General features: G+C 41.0%; 1 protein-coding gene across 2 annotated transcripts in view; it reads right to left on the bottom strand.

Moving 5' to 3' along the window:
- Positions 1–1,421: 1,421 nt before the first annotated feature.
- Positions 1,422–22,518, bottom strand: part of rabep1 (rabaptin, RAB GTPase binding effector protein 1) — a 41,931-nt gene continuing 20,834 nt past the window's right edge. Inside the window, exons 10-19 of one of the 2 annotated variants that reach the window (XM_040032478.1) lie at positions 21,784–21,888; positions 21,557–21,673; positions 17,472–17,570; positions 14,718–14,858; positions 11,920–12,109; positions 11,781–11,792; positions 8,936–8,991; positions 5,415–5,513; positions 4,932–5,048; positions 1,422–2,725 (exon numbers count right to left, since the gene is read on the bottom strand). In XM_040032478.1, the coding sequence (XP_039888412.1) occupies positions 2,624–2,725; positions 4,932–5,048; positions 5,415–5,513; positions 8,936–8,991; positions 11,781–11,792; positions 11,920–12,109; positions 14,718–14,858; positions 17,472–17,570; positions 21,557–21,673; positions 21,784–21,888 (1,038 nt within the window). In that variant the 3' untranslated portion in view covers positions 1,422–2,623. The remainder of the gene's footprint in view (positions 2,726–4,931; positions 5,049–5,414; positions 5,514–8,935; positions 8,992–11,780; positions 11,793–11,919; positions 12,110–14,717; positions 14,859–17,471; positions 17,571–21,556; positions 21,674–21,783; positions 21,889–22,518) is intronic. The other variant, XM_040032479.1, reaches the window with a different exon arrangement.

The raw sequence follows: 22,518 nt of genomic DNA, 5'->3' as shown, positions 1-22,518 counted from the left end.
GCAACAAGACACAGACTTTAAAAAGAGAAGAGATGCATGCATGACAACCAGACCGTTTTTGAACCATACTCTCATATCTAAAGGGGACCTATTACGCTTTTATTTTCTCTCGTACTGTTATAATGATGGATGCTCATATTAAACACATATTTACAAGCTCTAAACACACCGTTTCTGGCAGATTCGTCTTGTCTTGGCTCGGTCTTATGTCATGGTCAGCCTCACCCACCTGCTGCTCAAAGCTGGCAGCAAATCTGAAGAAACAGTGGCACTAAAAGATCTCATTTCAAACAAATGCAGATAGGCACTGTTTAAGTCGAACAAGTATTATTTTAATCATCCAGTCATGCAAAGCTATCCTACTCGGGCAGAGTAGAGGTAACCTTTAAATCTGCTACTAATGGTGGGCTGTGAACTTTGTAAATAAATCCAAGTGTTTGTTCTCAGCTTTTCACAGCAGAACTGTGACATTAAGCACATTTGAATGTCAGATACTCAGAAGTGTTGAATAAGGTTTGTCTGAGTCTGAGCATTTAGAAACAAGAGTTCATTGGTTGGAGAGTATACTGACTGAGAGGCTGTGTGCTCAAGTCCTTTTTTAATCTGATGGGGACCATAATTTACAAAAAACTAGTGAGTGAAACTGTAAACTCATCAGGAAAGTGTTTACTGAGATGAAAGGGACTGAACGTTTATTTTTCCATTGATTTCAACATTAGGCCTCAGGTTCACGCAGGCCTAGAGACTGATAATGTAACAACCACCAGTTGCTAAAGAAAAGGCTTCCACAACAGGTTGCCGAGTGATTGCAGAAGGTTGGTGGCGGTCTCTCTAGGCCCAGTCATGCAGGCTTAGAGACCAGTGGGTGACGCCCTGCTAAACACTGGGTGCTCTGCAACCTGTTGGAAAATGGTTGCTGGAGATTGCAGGCAGTTGCTAGCCTGAAATTGATCTTAAAAAAAACAAAAAACAAAAAAAAGAACTTCCTTGCGATTGCTTTGGTCGCTAGCAGATTGCCGTGGACGCAGTAGTTTGCATGGATTAACACCGGCTTATCTGCAAATAGTCGTCATTTAAACTTCATCATTTGCAACAAGTAGCAACCTCCAACAACTACTTGCCAACTGGTGTGGAAACACATTTTTACCTAGAGACCAAGTCGCCCCCTGCTGGCCATTATAAAGACTGCAGTTTTTTTTTTTCCTTTGTAGATGTGGCAGCTAGTGCTAGCATTTATACAATTTTGGTCGTGTAGAACCAGCTGAAGTGACTTTTACTGACTGGTTTGGTGTTCTCCATGAACAACTGCAGCACCTTCATTTAGTTATTCTTGTTTTGTTTTTTTTACCCAATTACACATGAACCACAGGCCACTGATGGTTAGCCTCTGGTGCGCTGAAGTCCTTAGAGAGAAAGACCCCGACACTTAAAGGTGATTTAATTTAATTAGTAGCTTCAGAGACAACAGAATCCTCGTAGTGATGAATGAACCGTTTCTTTACACTTTAGAAAAATCACTCGTCGTGGGGACAACATGTCTGCGTGCCATCCATCCATCACACCTTCAAAAAGCCCGCGATAAATTAAAATCTTCAGATATACATCAAGGAAAGTCAAAAAAAGAAAAGAATACCAGGAACAAAGTGTGTGTTAAAAGCCATTACTTTGCAGTTTTAATTCTGTAATTTCCCTCATCACCTAAACATCCGTTTACCTGACATGACCTGGATTAACTAGTGTTTCTTCTTTTAATTTTTTTAAACATGTTGAGAAACACAAGTTTGAACGTGACTAATGTTTCTTCACTGTATTTCTGCAGCTTTAAAAAAAAAAAAAAAAAAAAAAAAAAAGGTTTCTGCGAGACACTAAAGAGCAACAAACAGAGCAAAAACACAGCAGAGGGTGCTGAAGACATGAAGGGTATTGCTCGCATTTTGTTACGTTCCTTATTTTCTTATCCCAGTTAAATTATGTGCAAGTATTTTCCATCCTTCATCGTGCTGCTGTCACAGAGTTAAAAATGACCAGAAGAGGGTTGAAATGTCACAAAGAGAAAAAAAACAAAGAGCAAGAAAACTGGAGGAAAAAGGAAAAAAAAAAAAAACCCCAAAACAAAACACGGAAAGCACAAGCAAGAGGAGAAAGGAAGCCATTATCAACCGCTTTGAGAACAGACGGAGGAAAATTTATGCATCCAATTATTTTCTATTTACCTGGAAAGAGAAGTCGCAGATGAAAAGTGCTTCAGAGGACGACAAACCTTTTTTTGGTCGAGCTAATACAGACAGTCGTATCTACAGTAGAAACGAGACAGACAGAACCCACAGGGAGAAGCACCTCCGCCCGCTCCCTCCGTCCACATTTATTTATTTACATTTTATTTTTTTAGTAGTGTTCTTCTTCATTATTCTATCTGTGGTGTGTTCAGAGACTTCTAATGTACACAAGAGGCCATGAGCTCCTCATGCCACGTCTGTCCATGTCCCTCCAAACTCTTCCAAGGTGGTTATGGGGGAGGAGGAGGAGGAGGAAGAAGAAGAGGAAGGGTCGGGTAATATGTTACTGGGTCGGTGAAATAGAAAGAAGGGGAAATGAAAGTGAAGGCAGTTGTCCTTCAGTGGTATCATGTGTCTGGAAGCTGATTGATGTCAGTCAAGTTGGTGTCATTGAGGATTACTTTGATTCGATCCAAGGAGTCCGCCTGTCGTATCCGCTCCAGCTGTACCTGAGGACACGGACAAACGGCGATTAATTCTCTGACACGGGAGGATTTCTCATACAGCACTTTAATGCTTTAATAATCAAATATCATCTGAAGGGAGTTCTCCACATAAAAAATGCAGAAAAGTTATTTTTTAAAAAAAAATTCCCCTCCCCATTTCTTTCTTCTTTCTAATTTTAGTACTTTTTAATTTTGTTTTCTTCATTATATGTTATTTTTGTACAAAGTTTATTAGTTTTGTGACCCTTTATTCACATATATATGGTTCATGTGTTTATTTTATAAGGGTTAGTACCTTGCATAGCCTCTCAGATCTCAGAACATAAATTAATGCAATTCTGTGAAGGTCTTTGGCGTGGATCATTTATGAACAAGTAATCCCTTTGTGGTGGAGCTTGATGTATTTAGTTACATCCTTTTATTGGACAGGACAGAGGACGCAGCAGACAGGACAGAGGGGAGAGAGAAATGGTCTAAGGTAGACTTGCACTGAGGCCTACAGAAGTGCTGCAAGTTGTCATTTTTAAACATGAACAGCAGCTAAAGTGAAATAATGTGTTTATTAAAGATTAAAAAAAACTCTATTTAAGCCTTTAAAATGTAACTGACAAATAAATCAAAAGAAGAGTAAAGTAGCTGGTGAGTGTATATTTGAGTAAACTCAATATTTTGTGTCTTTGAGTAAGTAATGTGTTGTCCAAAGTGTTACAAAGTCACCAGTTCTTCTATAGTTTGCTGTTAAATTGACAGTGACGTCACTAAAACATTTTTTTCCCCTCTTAGTTTTACCGAAACAAAAATATTTGCATTGTTAAAACTAACAGATGAAGACTGTGACTGAAGCTTGTGTTTTGTTTTTTTAAATAAAAATGATAAAAAATGACTAAAACAGCTCGGTTGCTTGAGGGTTAAATATATAACACAGTGACACTTTCCATTTCTTTGCATGTAATCTTAAAACCCGGTTAAAAGCAGCTGTGTCCCTTCTCCTTCATAATGCAAAGTCATTTTATGGTTTTACACTTTGGTCACCTCGGCCATCTAAAGCTTTGCCCTGCATGTGTTTTATTTATTTTGACTTTTAGTTTTTCCATCCCTCCTGTAGCGCCCTTAAACATGCTTCTTTTAAATGTTGTGCTACTTTCATAACTCACTCAGCATCTGGCCTGGGACAACAGCTGGAAGGCAAGCATTTGGAATATTTACAGCGGTGTTACAGTTGTGATACTGCAGTGTCTTGTAGCGTGCAATAGACCGCTGGTTGCGACCACAGCTACAGTCACTGCTCCCTCAGTTGTGGCTGCACCGGCTCAAGCCTGCACCGCTGTGTTTAGAAAGATACGTCGAGCAGCTAACTCTCGAGCTCTGTGGCTGACCACAGCCGGGACTGACTGCAGATCTGATTGTGACTGCAGCCAGATGATGACAGCTGTCCCCGCCGCTGTGGCTGCTTTGTTTGTCATGACTCGGGCTGTGACACGCCGACTACATGCAGCATCAGAAGCTGTACTGAAGCTACTGCGCTCATGAGGTCCTGTGGTGTGTTTGTAATACATGTGCTACAGACAAACCACAGTTTACTCAGCAGAAACACGTTCAGAACACCACAGATTCACACCAAGCTACATTTCAGGCAGGTAGTGTATAAACCCACCAACTGTACACATGAGGTAAAACACAGGAGGGGTCTGCAACAACCATGAAAACATTCCCCGTCATGACCTTTTGGGGGCTCTGAAGATTGTCAGAATATTTGCTGGTAAAAAAAAAATTAGATGTAAATCGGGTAAACTTCTTAACTACAATATTTTCAAATAAAATCTAAACATCCTGCATTAAAATTAAAGACAGTATTCACTGTTTGTGATACATTTTCATAATGGTTTGGTATATTTACTGGCTTGTTGTGTTTTATTTCTGTGTTTTTGTTTTTAAGACAGTTTTTATTAATAAATGGACGCGCTCCATATATTTCTCCTCTGATTTTTACCTGTTATAGTCGACTGAGAAGCTTCCAATACATATACATAAAGTTGTGGTCAGAAGTTTACAGATGTTATTTATATGCACAAACAAAGAACCTGAAGTCAACAAATAAACTCAGAAATTTTTGGCTTCACGGTTCTTCTGTTTGGTTGAATATAAGCTGAACAACTCTAACTGGCTCGTTGTTGACCTGGTGGAGGTTAAACAGACGGTCGCTGCTTACCTGAAGGGTCTGAGAAAGTTTCACAAAGTCCTTCTGAACCTGCTCGCTGACGTCCAGCTCGGTCTGCAGCCGCTGGGCTTTGTCTTTCTCGTCGAGGACTTGACTTTCAAGTGCACTCTACAAGGACATGCGCACACAGGTTCGTTCAGAAAAGCTACAGTCTCAGTATTTAAAATAAAATGCTAAAGTGAAACAGAAACATCACAAAACATCTGCTGAATATTTTTACGGGTGCTTTATTTTATATCAAACAGACTGGGCCTCATAAACTGCTGTCGTGACACGAGATTGGGATTTTACGGAAATATGAGCTGCTCGGTGGATCAGATGCTGCATAACCTGTCGGATCCCGATAAACTGTATAAAATCCCACAACAGCCGGGTTAGATGACGATGATGATGTTACTGATCGAGTTAAAGTGACTTTTTGGACAGGGGTGGTTGTGGTGGATCAGCAGATAAATGTGCGTGCCAAACACGGACCTTTGCAGTGGTGAGCTCTTTGAGCTGCTGCTCCAGGCTGATCCTCAGGCCCTGGAGGCTCCTCAGTGTCTCAGTCTTCTCGGCCAAACTGCTCTCCAGCTACAAAAACGATGTAACGCAAATAATCAGTCGACAAATAAATGAGATGCAGACATGTTGATAAAAGATCAAGGCAGATTCTATGAGCAGTGGTAAAATTAATAATACGGTTTAAAGGCTTTGTTCATGGATTTTTGCCCACTGTAAATGACATCTGACCATATCATAGCACTGCATTTTATTAAGTACGTAAACTTTATAGCTCTTTATCTCAAAAAAGTCCTACATGTGCAATAATTGCAATGACTGAACAAATGATAATTTCAATAAATGCAAAATAATGTGCCACCTACAGGACTTGAGTGTCTCAGTGGGAAAGTACAAAGACATTTGCTGGGTAGATTAGTGGCTTTATGTGTTGAGGCTTTTTTGGTCTCTTTAGGGCAGGGGTGGGGAACTCCAGGCCTCAAGGGCCGGTGTCCTGCAGGTTTTAGCTGTTTCCTTGATCCAACACAGCTGATTTAAATGGCTAAATTAGCTCCTCAACATGTCTTGAAGTTCTATAGAGGCCTGATAATGAACTAATCATTTGATTCAGGTGTGTTGACTCAGGGTGAGATCTAAAACCTGCAGGACACCGGCCCTTGAGGCCTGGAGTTCCCCCACCCCTGCTTTAGGGGATTTCTATTGGCCTAACATTGGTAGAAAAAAGCTGCTGTGCAGATTTTTTGATTTAAACATGACCGTGCCTGGAGAAAAAAAGCCTTTTTTCTTTTCTTTTTAAGAGAGTGCTTCTTTGATGTTTGAGAATATGTGTTTCGCTTGGAAAGAGCAACTCAAACAACAGTTCAAACAACAATTCCTGGAAGCAATCTTATTACAGGAAGCGCTCCTTCTTAAAAAAGGGACCCAAAACAAATATTTATCTTCCGTCTGTGTGTGTTATTTCTCAGCTAAGTTTGTTTTGTCTCACGGGGAAAGCAACACCAGTTTGCTGCTAACCTCTCTTTGTTGTGTCACCCCATTTGCAAGATTATAGACCAGGGGTGGGCAACTCCAGGCCTCGAGGGCCGGTGTCCCTGCAGGTTTTAGATGTCTCCTTGAACCAACACCGCTGATTTAAATGGCTAAATTAGCTCCTCAACATGTCCTGAAGTTCTCCAGAGGCCTGGTAACAAACTAATCATGTGATTCAGGTGTGGTGACCCAAGGTGAGATCTAAAACCTGCAGGAAACCGGCCCTCGAGGTCTGGAATTGCCCACCCCTGTTATAGACCATATCTGCAGGGTTTCCCCCCTGTGTACGATCTGAGTGGACTAATCGGTCAAAGCCGATTCTCACCATCTGGAAATCTTTTGAAATATGAATTACTGTAAAGTATTTTCTTTTGATATACAGCGATGTCCAAAAGTCTTGAGCCACCCCTTATTTCTTTATAGTTTGCTGGGAAAATGAGAAATAGGTGCAAACATACCATGTAAATACAGTAAATACAGTACATAAGGGACATTCTAACTTTCTGATAGCTTCAAAGTCAATACTTGGTGCGACCACCATTATTCTTCAACATAGCTTCAACTGTCTTAATTTCTGTAACTAGTCTTCGGGTGTCTTTCTTTAGGCTTCTTGAAGGACATTTAAAGCTCTTCTTCGAATGTTGTCTTCCTTTTTTTCTATGCAAGAGCCTCCATCTTTTTTTAGACTGGCCACAGAAACTTACTGCATATAAAACCTCGTCACTGATTCTTAGTCCAGTTCTTGTGTAATTTAGTATTCCTCTGTCTCAAATGCATCTCAGGTCCTGTGTTAAGGTCTTTGCTGGATTTGGATATGACTTTCAGATATAAGACATGCTGTGGAGGTTGTTTTTTTTGGCCTGTCACTTCCTCTCTTGTGCTCCATTTGTCCACTTTCCTTAAATATTTTAAAGTACACACTGCAGACAATCCTGAGATATGCCAAGTTTACAAAAAGTACCATTTTATGCCTGTCAAACTGTTATCTTTGGCATTTTTCAAAGAAAATATGAAATGGAAACAAATTTGTGAAAAGCTCCTTGCAACAAAAGGCTTGAAGACAGAGTAAAACTGGATCTCTGTGAAGTTGTCTGTGCACACAACACTCATTCATCCGTTGATTTAGTTTAAATTAAATTTTTTATACTTTTTTGATTTGATTTTTTAATGAATCAAATCATTCCTTTGAAAATGATCAGGTGCAAAGACAGGACAAAAAGTGGGTGAAAAAGCAGCTAATATCCAACAAAAATTTTGAAAAACCTTCAGAAAGCCCAAAAAAACGATTGTGCAAAATCCCTTGAAAAATAATTCAATGGAAGTCTCCATGGAAGCAAAATACAAAGAAACGAGAAAGAAGAAGAAAAGGGAAAGACCATCTCTCAACCATATCTCAATCTTGAGTGACAAGATGCAAAAAATTCAGCTAACGTTTGCTCAGATTGGTTAACTGCAGTAAACTAAGGCATTAATTTTAATCCCACGAGTCCACAGAGTGAAGCAGATTTCCTCAGTCTGCACGCCACGCTGCAGAATCCGAGTTATCTACAGAATCTGAAGACAACGTTCACCTCTGCTAATCCTTCTTGGTCACAGCACCCAGGCCGAATGACTTCATAGTGTAAAACCCCTAAATACCTATTTTATACCTTTCTATTTTTTAAAACGTACTTGTTTATACAACAGTGACGATACACAGTTACATTGCTGCAGTTAAACAAAATGCAACTGATACTAGAAGTCCTATGTACTTAGCAACAGCTAATTTGCAACCTTGACCTTGGTTAGGGTTAGAAGACCTTAACAACAAAAACAATGACAGCAATAATAATAAATAATAACAGTAACAGCAACGACTACAAATAAATAGAAACATTTAAGAAAAACCATTAAGAATGACAAAAAAGCCATTTCAGGGATCACAGATTTGCTTTTCTTTAAGTCATAATTTTGCTTTTGCATTAAAAACGTTAAAATCAGTTAATATTTTTTATTTAAAAGAAGACTGACCAAATGTTTCTTTACATTTTGGTGACGAGGTTTAACTTACAATCCTCATTAATAGCTCCCCTTGTGTTTACTTCCTGTTTGAGATACTCAAACAGGAAGGTCAGTTAAAAGAGAGTTTCTCACAGTTTTTTCACTACACAAGTTACTCCAGTAAAACTGGAAATAACGTTGAGTTTGGTGAGTATGAGTCAAACAGCGAAGAGGCTGGTGCCCCCTTCTATATCATAGTCATTTGATCCAAGTATTGATCAGTGCAGATTTATTTATCAGGATGAGGAGAATGACCTTCTCTGTCCACACACAGGTTAGATTAAAAGAGTTGCAGGTACATGAAAAAAATAAAAACCTGTGCATTTCTCCCACATCTACATTAGTATTTTGATTTTTAGCATTATTTGAAGCACATTATCCAAATCTTTTTCCTTCACTGCATGACAATTTCACAGAAGACGTACCTGTTCCTTCTCCGCTTTTATTCGCTCCAGCTCCGTCTTCAAACTGGAGAAAGACGCTGTGGGAAGAAGACATCATTAGAGGATCACACGGCGCTCATCTGAATCTCAAAGCCCGGATATTCTCTCAGGAATTATTACGAGATCCCCTGAAAGTTATGAATAATGCAACAAAGCTGCTTTGCCCGGAGCTGCTGTGTGTGTTGAGCTCAAATGAGCGCACAACTAAAAGAAACAAACAGCACAAGCATGAAACACTCCAGCTGTTAATGACTACACTGACTCACTGGCCACTGACAACAGAACCGGCACCAAAAATCATCCATCAAGTGGAAACACTTGTGTTTAAATAGAGATAAACCTCCTGGCACGTTGTAAAGAGTGTGTACTTTCTTCAGTCAAAATCTCCCAGAGAGAGAAGTCTAAAGCAGCGCAATGCAAACAGTTCGGTTTTACAACTAAAACAGGACATTTAGTTTTATCAGTCATCAGAAAATGAATTAACGACGAGCCCTTTCATAATGTGTACATGAACCAGCTGCTAATGCAAACAAAATAACATGAATATTACTGGGTCTCTTGCTCTAAAGCATTAAATCAGATGTTAAATATCTCCTTAACCTCTGAACTTAAGCATGACAAGGGATAAAGGATCCATTAAAACACACTTGGGGGGAAAAAGCAGCTGTCATATAAATGTACCGTATTTTTCGGACCATAAGGTGCACCAGATTATAAGGCACATTAAGGGAAACAACAGTCAGATAAGTCAAACTTTACTCAACTTATGATTGTTTTTTTTTTAAATGTGCTTATCATTCCTGCACCGTTTCCTTCATCTATGAAAGATATTCTAAAGCCGTGACTTTATACACTCTTTATGTTTATGGAGTTTGTGCAGACAGCTCTACCAGATATTTATCCTGTAGTTGGCTGGTTTAAAAGGGAGGTATTCCCTGAAACTGCATACAGAGTAAAGGATTACGAAATTAAATCAAATGAAAGGAAAAGCAGCAGGTTTGTCCACAGCCTGTCACAGCACATACCTCATGATAACTCTTGTCTTTGCTCAAGGTCTGTTAGTTATGACTCACTGCAAATCATCACAATGCTATGGCTGCAAGTAGAAATCCCGTTCATGATAACATGTATAACTTCTAATGCGTTATCTTGTAAAATGAAAGATATAGCAACACAAGGTGTTTACATTCCCTAGTGCAACAACAAAACAAGCACAGACACATCTGAGAGGGAGAAGAGCCCCTCAGCTCCCAACGGTGACTCCCAAAAAGAGCTGCTTTATCTCTGTGAACGGTTTTTGTAGGAAGAAAATGGTTTCTCTTGAAAGGTGGAAACACAACAAACTTGTCTCACCACTACAGCCCTAGTGGGAGTCGTCCCTTGAGAGGGTCGTTGATTTATCATGTGCCTCATCACATGAGCCAAGGTGTGGGAAAAACAGGGAGTGAGGCATTATCAGCAGAGGTTTCGGGTGAAACCATTGTGAGATCTCGCCTCACCCTGTTATGTGACTTGTTGAGATCAACTGACACAAGGTGTGAGTGGGCGTTAAGTGTAACCAAGGTAACATCCGACCCCACTTTCTGAAATCCATTTATTGTGGCGGGAATGAACTTTGCATAACTTCCGGGTCAATCTGCTGCATCTTCCCTGCGTCACGGCTGCTGCGGTCTCTGTGGTTGGCGTGCTTGTCAGAAGTTGACTAATTACTGACGCCATATTGCTTGACAGTGTGAAATAACCCGGCCGATTCATTCAGTGTTGTGCCTCCACTTGATGGCGAATCGGTTACTTTGTTTGTTTATTATAATAATGAAAATGCGGAGCCGCAGTCGCGCAGTCGAAACACCGGTAAATTAACACTAGGCCAGTGAAGCTTAAGTTTAATTACTGGTTTTATTTATTGAATACCTGTTGTTTTTGGTTTTTTACTATGGGCGAATGTTAAATGAACACTCCCAGAGTTGAGTGAACGATTTGATTTTTGTCCGTTTTGGATGTTTTTTGTTACTTTTTTAATTGAATGCCAAAACAGCCTGTGGGACTTTTGAATTGACTTAAATTCCTTCTAGATTATTGAACTTGTTGCACAACACTTGAAGGTTAGACATCCTAGTTTCAGTAAACTAGGCGGTGCGCAAGGACAACACACAGCAAAGTACATTTTTCAAATAGCTTAACAAAACAGATAAGGCCTCAGTCACACAGGCCTGCAGACCTGTCAGCAACCATCTACCAACCATAAATCCCAAGGGAAAAATTAGTATCCTCAGACCAGTTGCAAGTGGTTGCAGGAGGTTGTTGGCAGTTGCTATAGGACGTGCACGGTGGACGTGCACGGTGCTCCACCAAAAACCTCCTTGCAAATGCTTTGGTTGTGGTGACAAGGAGTTTGCATAGAATGAAATGCAGACTTGTCTGCAAACCTTTGCAAACTACTTGTCAAGCGGTGGTGAAATTGTGAGAAGTGTGACGCAAACCTTAAGCAGAGAGTATTTGCCTTCAAAATAAAAGCTGCATCTTCTTAAATGTTTTGTTTGGTCAGGCACAAATTTTACGTGAAGGTGGATGTTTTCCGTTGTAAGTTTTTTTGGTACACCACCCAGCACAATCACCAACCTATATCAACCACTTGCCAACCAGTCGGGGGACTGGAGGTTGCTACAAAGAGGCTAACTGGTCTCTAGGCCTGTGAAAACTACATTAAAAACATGTGAGGGGAAAGCATCATGTTAAATGCTGACTGCATCATTAGTCTGCAAACTAAGTCATCAACGCACACACATGCAGGCAGCTAAAGTGAGCTTGTTCAAACTGCTGATCATACCTTCCAGGATGTCTGAATGACAAATGGGGAAAAACAAAAAGAAACGGAAGATCGTTTAAAAAGGTAGCAGTTAAAACACAAATACACACCCTATAGCTGATCAATGATTTAAACACAAGTTGATCGTTCAGAGTCTCACCTATTTCCTCCTTACATCCCTCGATCTCCAGCTGCAGAGTGTCCTCCAGGTTCTCCTTCAGGCACTGCTCCGCCTGGATCTGCTCCTTCAGAAATAAGATCTCAGCCTTCAGCTTCTCCTCCATGTGATCGGCCGACGTCCGTAACGCCACCATGTCCTCACGCAACCGCAGCACCAGGCCCTGGAGCTCCTGAAGAAGAATCAACGAATAACTTTACAACCACCAATGTGGACATCCCCGTCACCTCCGTCGTATACACAACATTTTCTTCTGATGTGATGCGACTGTTCTGCAGGAAATGATCAGAAAGCCTTAAATATCCAGGGTACCAGAACGTACTTCCATTCATGTCACAGACATTAAATTAGTGCAGTTTGCTGTTAAAAATATAATATATATACGCTCTGCAATATTGATTCGGCCTTTATATTAAATATGGCTATCGTCTGTATAAATTAAGTTACGAGAGCTTAAAATGCTGGAAAAAATAAAATTCCAGTCACTCTTATGTACGTAAAACATGATATATGTAGGATGAAGGAAACCAACTGCATGGCTTCGCTTAAACTAAAGTTATTGTGTATAAAAAGTGGGCCAATTCTGATTGGGTTAGATGGGAACTTGTTTTTATATTTGGTTGATTTTATATGGAGTTACTCAGTAGTAGCCAGACAGAGGCATACTCTCCAGGGGGCCAATTTGTAACCCGAACACTGTATTTCTACCATACTTTGGTGAGTTATTGTGTTTGAAAGGACTCTATTTCACCATGACAAGTTTTATAAACCTCTTTTGGAGTACTATAAACTGCTGTGGCCTGTTTTGGTTTCTGAGAAATTACTGAACTTCTTGGATCATATTTCTCATTTGACAGGTACCCGAAACAACACCTGTAGAACACAAATTTATCCAAGCACACACGAATGATTAAAACAGATACCTGTACATGGTCATAAGCCATCGCTTGACGTCTAAGACTGTTTACATTTGCAAGTTATGTGACAGCTGGGAGAGAGAACGGGCAGTTAAATGACTCAGAGCAGCGGTCTAGACGTCCAGCTGTCAAAAAAGGAGACTCAGCTGATGTGGCGCTGATGGGGTATGCGCTCAAAAACCACTCAGTTATTGGGTCACTCCTCCCAGCCCCCCTCCGTTAATGGTTTTTGACTGGATGGTGCTACAGATGTTTCTGATTGTGGAGGTTTTTTACGAGATAAGACACGTTTATATTTAAACGATGCGACTCTGAATCCAACTAGTAGTTAGTGCAAATTAACGATTGCAGTAATGGATATCCACGAGGCTTTTGAATGCATGAATCTGCCTCTGCTCGCATCATGATGAATGCTTAGAAGCACATTTAGAAGTGGAAAACCACTGAATGAATTGCCCATCACATTAACATGATTTCTGGTATCCAACAGTAGCTGAAAAAGAATGCCCACCTACTATAACTGGAGGAGTTCTGGCTCTCACAAAGCAGATTTAAACGATTACGTTTTAACCACCAACATGTTGCGAATGTCACAAGATCATCAGCCTCCGCTAAAACATGAGTCCGCTCTCTTTTGTAATGCTGAAGAGTAACTCAGCGTGAGGCTGAGAGTAACAGTGTGGGAGGAGATGTGTGTTTGAGGCGGGAGGGCAGCCCACGGACGTATAATAGATTTATGTGTGCAGCAGACTTTTTTCCCACCTCATCAGATCAGCTCAAAGTAAGCAGCACTGCTGTTAATCACTGAATATGAGCTGGTGGAGCCACAGAGGTGTTACCACTGAAGCAATTAGCCGAGCGCTTCACTGCAGGGATCAGTCTGCGTCACTTTTATCGCTGTCTGTGGCGTGAGAGCGGACAGAGCGGACAGAGCTGCTCACGCTGCGACAGCTTTTAAATGAACAGTTGACTCTACTGACCGAGAGCAGCAGGCTGTGAAGGTGCTTTTATATTTAAACCCTGCATCATCTGTATTCTTTACCAGCTCAGGCTGGGTGGAGATGATTTACTTAAAAGTTGGAGAAACCCGGCGTAAATGTGGAGGAACTTTATACAAGGAAGTCTGTCTTCTTAAAACCTGGCACAAAGTTTAGATTTGAACATCAAGCAGCATCATCCAACCTGCTGATGTACTAAGAAGCACCGTCCACTAAAAGCACTTAACAGAAAGGCTTGCATATGGGGCTATCGAAGACAGGCTCAGATTTTTACAAGGTGATTTTTTGGAGGGGATTGTTTTAATTATTTAGTCTTTTGGTTTAATAAGTGCAGTCGAACTAACATTCACCGAGCTATCTGGACTCTTCAGATTTCAACCCAATACTTTTCCTTGCACAGAAACTGTCTTCAGCAAACCAGCAGCAAATGGGAGCAGGTGATAAGGTTGTTCCATCTAAGCACAAGTGCAGACTTCCCTCATCCCGGCCTCCTCTTCTAATCTTCTAGCAAATCCTGGGTTGCCCTCCAGGGTCCTCTCCCAGTAGGACATGCCCGAAACACCTCACGATGAGGCATCCAGGCATCCGGCTCTATTCCCTCTTGAATGCCCGGTTCCTCGCCTCATCTCTAAGGGAGAGTTCAGCCACCCTTCAAACTAAACTCATTTCCCCTGCTTGCATCTGCAACCCCATTTTTCAGTCATCACCCAGAGCTCATGATGGTAGGTGATGGTAGTGATCTCGTTTATTCAGAGTAAACAAAACTACAAATCTAGACTTTAAACTGGTCTTTGGACGCCTCCTTTCAGACACATTTCAATAAGTACCACTGAAGTGTTATGGATGGAGCTGAGGCTGCACGTACTTGAACAGTAGTGGGCATTTGGAAGTCTTCTTGCTGCTGCAGTTCTAAATGCAGCCTGTGCTTCCCCTGCAGACTCTCGTTATCTCTCTGTAGTCGACTTAGCTCATCTGCCACCTGCTCCCTGGACTTCAGCAGCACCGCCTGAAACAAACAAGCACAAAGAATAAATCCTCTCGTCATGTGTCACTTTTTTTTTTTTTATGGCGCCTCCTGCCATATAAAACCATCAGCCCATGAACACATGTGAAGAGTGACTCACAGGCCAGTGTCTGCTTTTAGAGCCACCTCCACCTAAATCTCCCTGCAGAGCTAATATTCAGCTAGGTGTAGCTCTATAAATTAATTTATGACGCTACGACTTCTGCACATCAAAGCCACCAGAAGCAAAGGGGATGCCTCTCATCAGTCGAAGACAAGACTGTTTGCAAAGTCTTTCAAGTTACTTTGATGCCTGTGCTGATGCAGCTTGCAGAGGCACATTCATTATTGAGAATGCTTCTGTTTCAGGTGCTTCCTGCTTTTCCTTTTGGACAATAAGCTCGGAGAAGAAATGTACCTTGCTTAGAAATGCACTCCACATATTGACACAGAGATTTTTTGCAAAACCTCTGTACATGAGCTGATATGTAGATTCGGACAGATGTATTTAAATTTCCTTTATAGAAGACTAAATAACTGCATCTCGACTGCAAATATGTGAGGTAGGGACGACAACTGATGTTGCATGTTTATTCAAATTTACTTACAAAAAAAAAAGCAATGTGGGAAAACATCGGGCTGATTTAATGACTTTTCAGGGTTTCCACTTGTGAATATAATGCTCCAATATGTGGATCGGATATGCGTCTGATCCCGACCTAGAAATCATTGACCGTGGGCTAACAGAGCAGAGAGCTAACAACAACTAGACATCAGTGTGGAGATATTTTACGCCTGCTACACTTTTTCTTTGTATGTTTTTTTTTAATTAACTGCAAACTGTGGTCAAAGTGAATCAACGTGAGTGACAGGCTCGGATGAGACAATGCTTTCTCTCACACTCTCATCACGTTCATGTAACACTTGCAGGAAGCTTTTAGAGCGCTGACAGTAACATAACATGCTGTCAGCACCTCGCACAATATTTCACTTTACTTTCTTGTGTCTCTTGTCATCTCCGCTCCACACACGGTGCGTTTATGAGGGCAACGAAAGAAGAAACTAACAAGACTGTAATTAACATCCGGATTCAGTTCATTAAAAGATATTATACTAAGAAATACGCACTGATTCAATTTTATCTGCTGACATGGACTCAGTCAGTCTTAATGTTTAAAGCGACACCAGTCTGAGACTCAGCAATTCTTCATAAAATAAAATCAACCATAAATACATCAAATAATGTAAATTTATTGAGTTGGGTTTTATTAGAGAGAATAAAGTGCAGTAATAAATGACAACGGGCCCAGGATCCATCATAATTCACTGGTTATTGTAAGGTGGGAAATGCAGAGAGACAGTGGTAAGGCTTTTTGTCACTGGTTGGCTGTATTGTCAACAATTAATTCTATCTTGAGCACAGTTTGGGTGATCATTTGTGCCAAGGTCTCTAAAATCTGATTGATGCTGTAGGAGGAGCAGCGATTCTTGTGAACTGTGGAGGGTCAGATGGATGCTTTGCCACAGTACAAGCTCATTGCGCTCGTTATGCTTTGCAAGTGCTAATTTCACCGGGATTCTACACACTGCTGTTATTTACAGTCACACCAGCGTCTCAGTGTCCTGCACATCCTCACACACACACACGCCGGCACGTGGAGCTGACAGAGAGAGCAGAAAATAAATCATGTTAACCAAGACAACGACAACATGTTTGTTACCTAAGTGTCGTAAAAGGTTCCCAGCAAGCAATACACAGAACCAATGTAACCAGAAAGGAAAAAGCGTAATTGTTTTCAGTCTTGTGAGTTCACTGTGACCACAGTTTGCAGTAAAGTAAAAAAAATGCTGCAAATACACAAATAAAAGCTGCTGGTGCAGCGGATGTGAAATACCACCAAACTGTTGCTGCTTGCGGCAGATTGTCACCTATATCTGATCCAACCTTTTGGATGTCACGTTGGACAAATATCCAATAAAAGCCTGCTCAATTGTGACCAATTAACACCTTGAATACATAATATTCATGTGCTGACATTTCTTAATCATTCAAGATTAAACTGGTTATTAAATAAGCCATCGGGTAGTTAACTGGTTAGTTTAACTGATAAATGTTGTGCTGTACTTCAAAAACACTAAAACTTTTAATATTTTTGTGTTTTTGACTGTTTTAAATCAAATATTTTGGAGCTTAGCACTGTTTTTAATTGGACAAATATTGGGTCTTCTTAGGATTCAGTGCTGACTTAACACTCTTTAATTTTACTTAGTAATGCAAATAACATTTTCTTCAGCTGTGCACTTTTGCTGCAGACAGGAGCAACTTTTTGACACTGAAGCAAAATATTCTTTAGCCACAAGCTCTGTCACATCAGCAAATATTTGTAGTGTGGGAGGAACAGTGAAGTTACTTCTGTAGAGGCAGAAAAATGCAAATCCAATCATTAGTGCCTCTGAGGTGCAATTCAGTCTGGCAACACGTCGAATAAGTGACCGAGAGTCTGTTATCTGAGCATTTATTTAAATATGTGCAGACTTGCCAGAGCTGATATTAAGATCCAGACACAGCTGGCAGGAACAGGCGATACAGAGCTCACAAATGAATATGCTGCTCACCATCTGTTCCTGTGTGTTCCTCTTAGCGTCACTGAAGGCTTGCTGTAGTGTGTTGAGCAGTGTTTCTGATTCCTGGACTCTCTGCATGAGGCCAGATACCTACAACACACATGCACAAAAAAACAACAACCCATCAATAAGACAAAAGCAAGCAGGCCACAGTTACACAGACATGCAATAGTTCTGCACAGGGCACAAATTACTTGAAATAGTGAGATCATAGGTTCAGGAACTAGTACACTAGTTCGAGCCAGCTGTGGGCAGTGCTGCACTAAATTAACTTCTGGTTTTAGAAGTGACAAAATGCATTCACACACTTTATTTTTATTTTTTTAAGTTGGTGGTCAATGTGACACGTTCTGCAACAAGAAAATAATGAGGTTCATGTAGGGGCAACACAGAAGCAACATGCCGCTCTCAGGTACGCTGCAGGATGGCTGCACAAATGCAATCAGATCTCAAAGAACAAAGAAAAAAAAAAAGTATATTTCTCCATTACTTTCTGCAAGAGAACTGCCTTTCCTACAAACTGCATTTTTTTTTAAGTAAACCCAATAAAACACCTCCATACTGAAGGCAGACAGTGCATTTTCATGACTCTCTGAAAAGTGCATATGAGTGTGCAGAGAGCATGACTGCACAGTTTGTTGAACTGATTTGCTGGAGGCCTGAGCTGCACCCTGGGGTGTGCAGAGCAGCAGCGTTAGATAAGAAAGAATCCATTATCACACATCATCTGTGGGCAAGTTAGCAACAACAGTGTGTTCGAGGATATTAACAATGAAGGGCGATCACATCCGCTCCACTCGACACTTAAAAGCTTCCCTTTTCTCATTTGGGCAGAGACAGTTAAGTAATGAAGCAGATTCTGGGAAAGCTTTTCTACATTACCGCTCTCATGTTTTCTTAAAGTGCGAAAATATTTGTCTGAACCAGTGACATCTAGTGATGTGTAAACGTTTTGGACATACTGGATGCTGCATTTCTACAGAGCCTAACTGGTAACACGGGTGGAAAATCTAAGTGTAGAAATGAGTTCAGTCAACGTGTTTGTGAGGCCACAATATGCAGAATATCTGCAGGGCTGTTATTACTCATTAAGCAGGGATGAAAGTTGGAAAACGTGCCGTTCACAGTGACGCTGCAGTTTTAAGTAAACAAAGGAAATGCACTCGATATAACAAGTGTTAAGCCATATCTATCACTTATTTAATTCAAATGTGTGAGAACGCCTCTTTAGATGCATGCAGACATAGTTCGATGCAGAGGCTACCCAATCATGTGATCAGTGATGATTCTCAGGCAGAATAGGGAAAAGGATGAGCTGCTGCTTTAACTGGAGGAGTTTAAGTATCCCCCAGGGTGTTCCTCACAAGTGAGGGAGGGATGGAGCAGGTAAGCAGCAGAATGATGGGTGTAGCATTGATGAAGATGTGTTGTGGTGAAGAGAGAGCAGAATAAAGGCGAAGATGTCAGTTGATTCAGTTACACCTGTAGCCACAAGCAATGGATACTGAAGGAATCAGATAGTGGATAAGATTCCTCTTACAGGTGGCCGGGCTCTCGCTTACTGAGAGGGGCAAAAAAAGGCCAGTAACCACTGGGTAATTAATATATAATGCAACAGCACAAGCATAAACGCCGGTAACAATGTCGGCCCCCTTACGTTGGTTACATCGTAGGCTCTACAAAGACAACCCAGAGTTTGTTTAATATACAGCACCATGAGGCGACTATTCGCAGAAAAAAAATTAGTCAATCACTGACCAACTGAGGTGTTCCTCAGGGCCCAATAGATTCATACCAAAAATTTCCCCTATAATTGTAATGTCTGTTAAATTACCCAAGAAAATTATACAGACAGCAATAAGTGTTAAGAGATGTAACTGCCAGCTCTGCAAACCACCTGTAAACCACCACCTCAGTGTCGTAAAATCAAAGATGCAGTTGTGGTTCTTCTCGTCATCGCACTCACAGGATTGAATAAAGAGGCTAAAAGCTTCAGGCTCACAACTGCTGGCCATGCTGCTGTTGCCCTGGTAACAGATGAGAGAGCTGATGGGACTGGGCATATAGACGTACAGATGTATAAGATTTATTTGGTCAACGGGGCGTCTACAGGTATACAGAAGTTAAATTTAGGACTTTTTTGGATCTTGTACATGAACAGACAAACATGTATGAAACTGACTTTCTGTGGATCTGTGAATGAATATTAATCAACTACAGCGACAGCAACAGTGAGTATGGGTGCCCTGGATTGAGCAGGTGCACGGTGTTAAACTGTTAAAAACTGTGTTTCACCGTTTCATTGCCGGTTATTTCTCCTCCCGCTGTGGCAAGTCATCTAAACATCAAAGCAGTGCTGATGCAAAGCTGCACCACCTGCACACAGATGGTGCCCATTTTATCACACAGGATGTCAGCACCTTCACATGTATCAACACACTACTGTTCGGAAGTACTAAACTTCCTTTCCACTGAGCCAATGCACTACACCGAGGAAGACGGCCTTAATAATTACACAGTAACAACATTTTTGGTGGTGACACTAAATAATTTGAATAACTAGCTTCACCAAAGGCCACCAGTTGCCTTGTTCACAGTAGACCTTTCGTCTTTCCTATAATAATCACCTAAATCAGGTTCACTAGTTTTTAATTACTTCAGCGAGTTCCTGTTTCCAAAAGTTGCTTTCTGAAGATATTATTAACTTATATTAATACGTATTTATTTAGTAGATCCATAATTTTAATTTAATAATTTGCTTTATTTTTTATGCATTTTCTTTCTCCCACTATTCTGAGTAGAGCCCTTTGCTCTCACATTGCAGGTTTACTTGTGGTTCCAATGGTGTTTACCTGATAATACAAAGTGTCTAAAAGTGACTGCTGTTGTGATTTGATCCTACTGAATACTTCCCGAGTTGCTCCGGAGGAGATATCGGGGAAAAGCCAAGAGTAGGAGATAAGAAGATAAACTGTTCCAGCCATTGTTAGCTGAGAAAATGGGTCCTTTTACAGTAAGACGGATGGAGAGCTAACACTGTCAGCATGTCTGATGTGTTTCATGGAGATGTTGCTAAACTCACACTTCCTGGACAAGCATGTGACTGTACCTGGCTTCAGGGCTTTTTTCGGGTGGACAGCGATGTTAATTTGAGCGATGAAGCAGACGTCATCTGTGGCTATGGTGAAAGCCTGTGGATAATGAGTGGATCTGACAACCCTCTGCACCACTTACTGGATGTGCAGCAGAGCACACAACGCTCTCTTCTCTTTCCCCTCACCCCTCTAGATGGCTACCCTTCATTGAGCGTGCGTCGTGTCATCTTTGAAGTCTCAAAAAGACAAAAAAACAAAACAAACAGCAGCTACGTGTACGCTGAGTGCTGACTGGCTGAAAAGTTGGCTTGAACAGGAAAGAGATTAAAAGTGTTGTTCACCACAAAGAGGAAGAAGTGTGGAAAAACGCTACCAATAAGCTCAGACAGACTGTGCAGTGGGAAGTTTTTGCTAGAAAGAAATTCTTAATCTATTATGACTTAATCTAAAGTTATGTTTTTGGCACTGCCTCCAGCTGACCTCACACAGCCACCGCATGTCGACGTGTGTTTACAAAGCTCGGCACAGCACCAGTGCCATGCTGGGACAACTAAACTGAAGAACTTGCTTGAGCTGTTTTAGATTTTTCTTGAGTATGGCAGCTGGGATAGCCTCCAAGACGATGGCTGGATGGAAATCCAATGAAAGTAACGCGTACGTCAGCGGTTAAGGCATGAATATTTTATTATGTTTATTTGCATATGTGGTAAATGTGGAAACTGGCCAAATCTCTGCTCCGATGGCTTTGTCTCTGAGAAATAATCCGCCAGACCTCACACCAAATTTATCCAACGAATGAACAAACATAGCTAAAAGCAACTCAAATAAATCCCATTAGACTCCAAACGAATGATTTTTCTACAGTAATTATTCTAATGTCATCAACTCTGACTTGAGTATGACACACTGGAATAGAAAGTGGGGGTTTAAAGTCTTTAAATCCACACGGACATCAGAACCAAGAGAACACGTGGTCCTGACCTTAGCAGCGGTTTCCTCGTTTCCTGCTTTGACTGAATCTTCCAAATTCTGCTTCTCAGTCATCGTCCTCTCCAGCTGATCGTTGGCCTGACGTAGCATCACCTGCAGCTTCTTCACCTGTAGGACAGTAAGAATTGAGAACCCCTCTGATGAACATTACAAGTCAAACCTTAAATATCTGCTTGATGTGATTAAAAAGCAATGGCATGAAAAAGAAAAACCCGAACCTGATCTCTCGTCTCGGCCTCCTGTCCTTGGATGGCCTGAAGCTGCTTCTCATAGTTTGAGCACATGTCGCACCTTCGTCCGAGCTTCCTGCCAGCATTTTTCAACTGGCGACAGATAAACAAGAAACCCATGTGATAAAAAAACTACTTAATACTCAATAACGATGCTCAGCTCTAGGATGTAACAAATTAAGACTTTGTTATGACTGAAAACATGAAAAAAATGAGTCTTGCAGATTTCGCAGAGGGAAAGCGCTAAGTGGAGGAGGCTGATCTCCTGATATCCGTCAGGATGCTTCAGTCGGAAGCTGTTTTCAGCTACTCCCTTATTCACGAGGGGTTGCTTCACGGCTGGTAGCTTTCATGTATGACTTGGCAGATTTTTACACCACATGGCCTTCAATGCCCAAAGGGATCTGCCAGGGATCTTTCACTCGTTAGGCGGCTGTGTAAACGACTGCACTATTGAGCCACAACAGACTAAAAAACTTAATTAAGACCATTAAAAATATATCAAGCAGGTGACATGGCCACACTACTCATCTGATATTTGCTGTTCTTGTTTTATTACTACATTTAGTCAGCCATGTTCACTGTGTTTAGCGTTTATTTTATTTCTTTATCACCATCATTTTACTTTAAGCCACTTTAAGCTTTCCCAACTTTGGGGAAAAATTTGAAGAAAAAGGAGGAAAATGTGTTTTCTTTTCTAAATGCTGGTAAATAAAAATGAGA

This window comes from Simochromis diagramma, unplaced genomic scaffold (assembly GCF_900408965.1).
Source record: "Simochromis diagramma unplaced genomic scaffold, fSimDia1.1 OVJJ01000216.1, whole genome shotgun sequence".
In the NCBI taxonomy this organism is placed as follows: domain Eukaryota; kingdom Metazoa; phylum Chordata; class Actinopteri; order Cichliformes; family Cichlidae; genus Simochromis; species Simochromis diagramma.
Note: the sequence above shows the minus strand (reverse complement) of the source record. Positions and strands in the feature narration are given on the sequence as shown.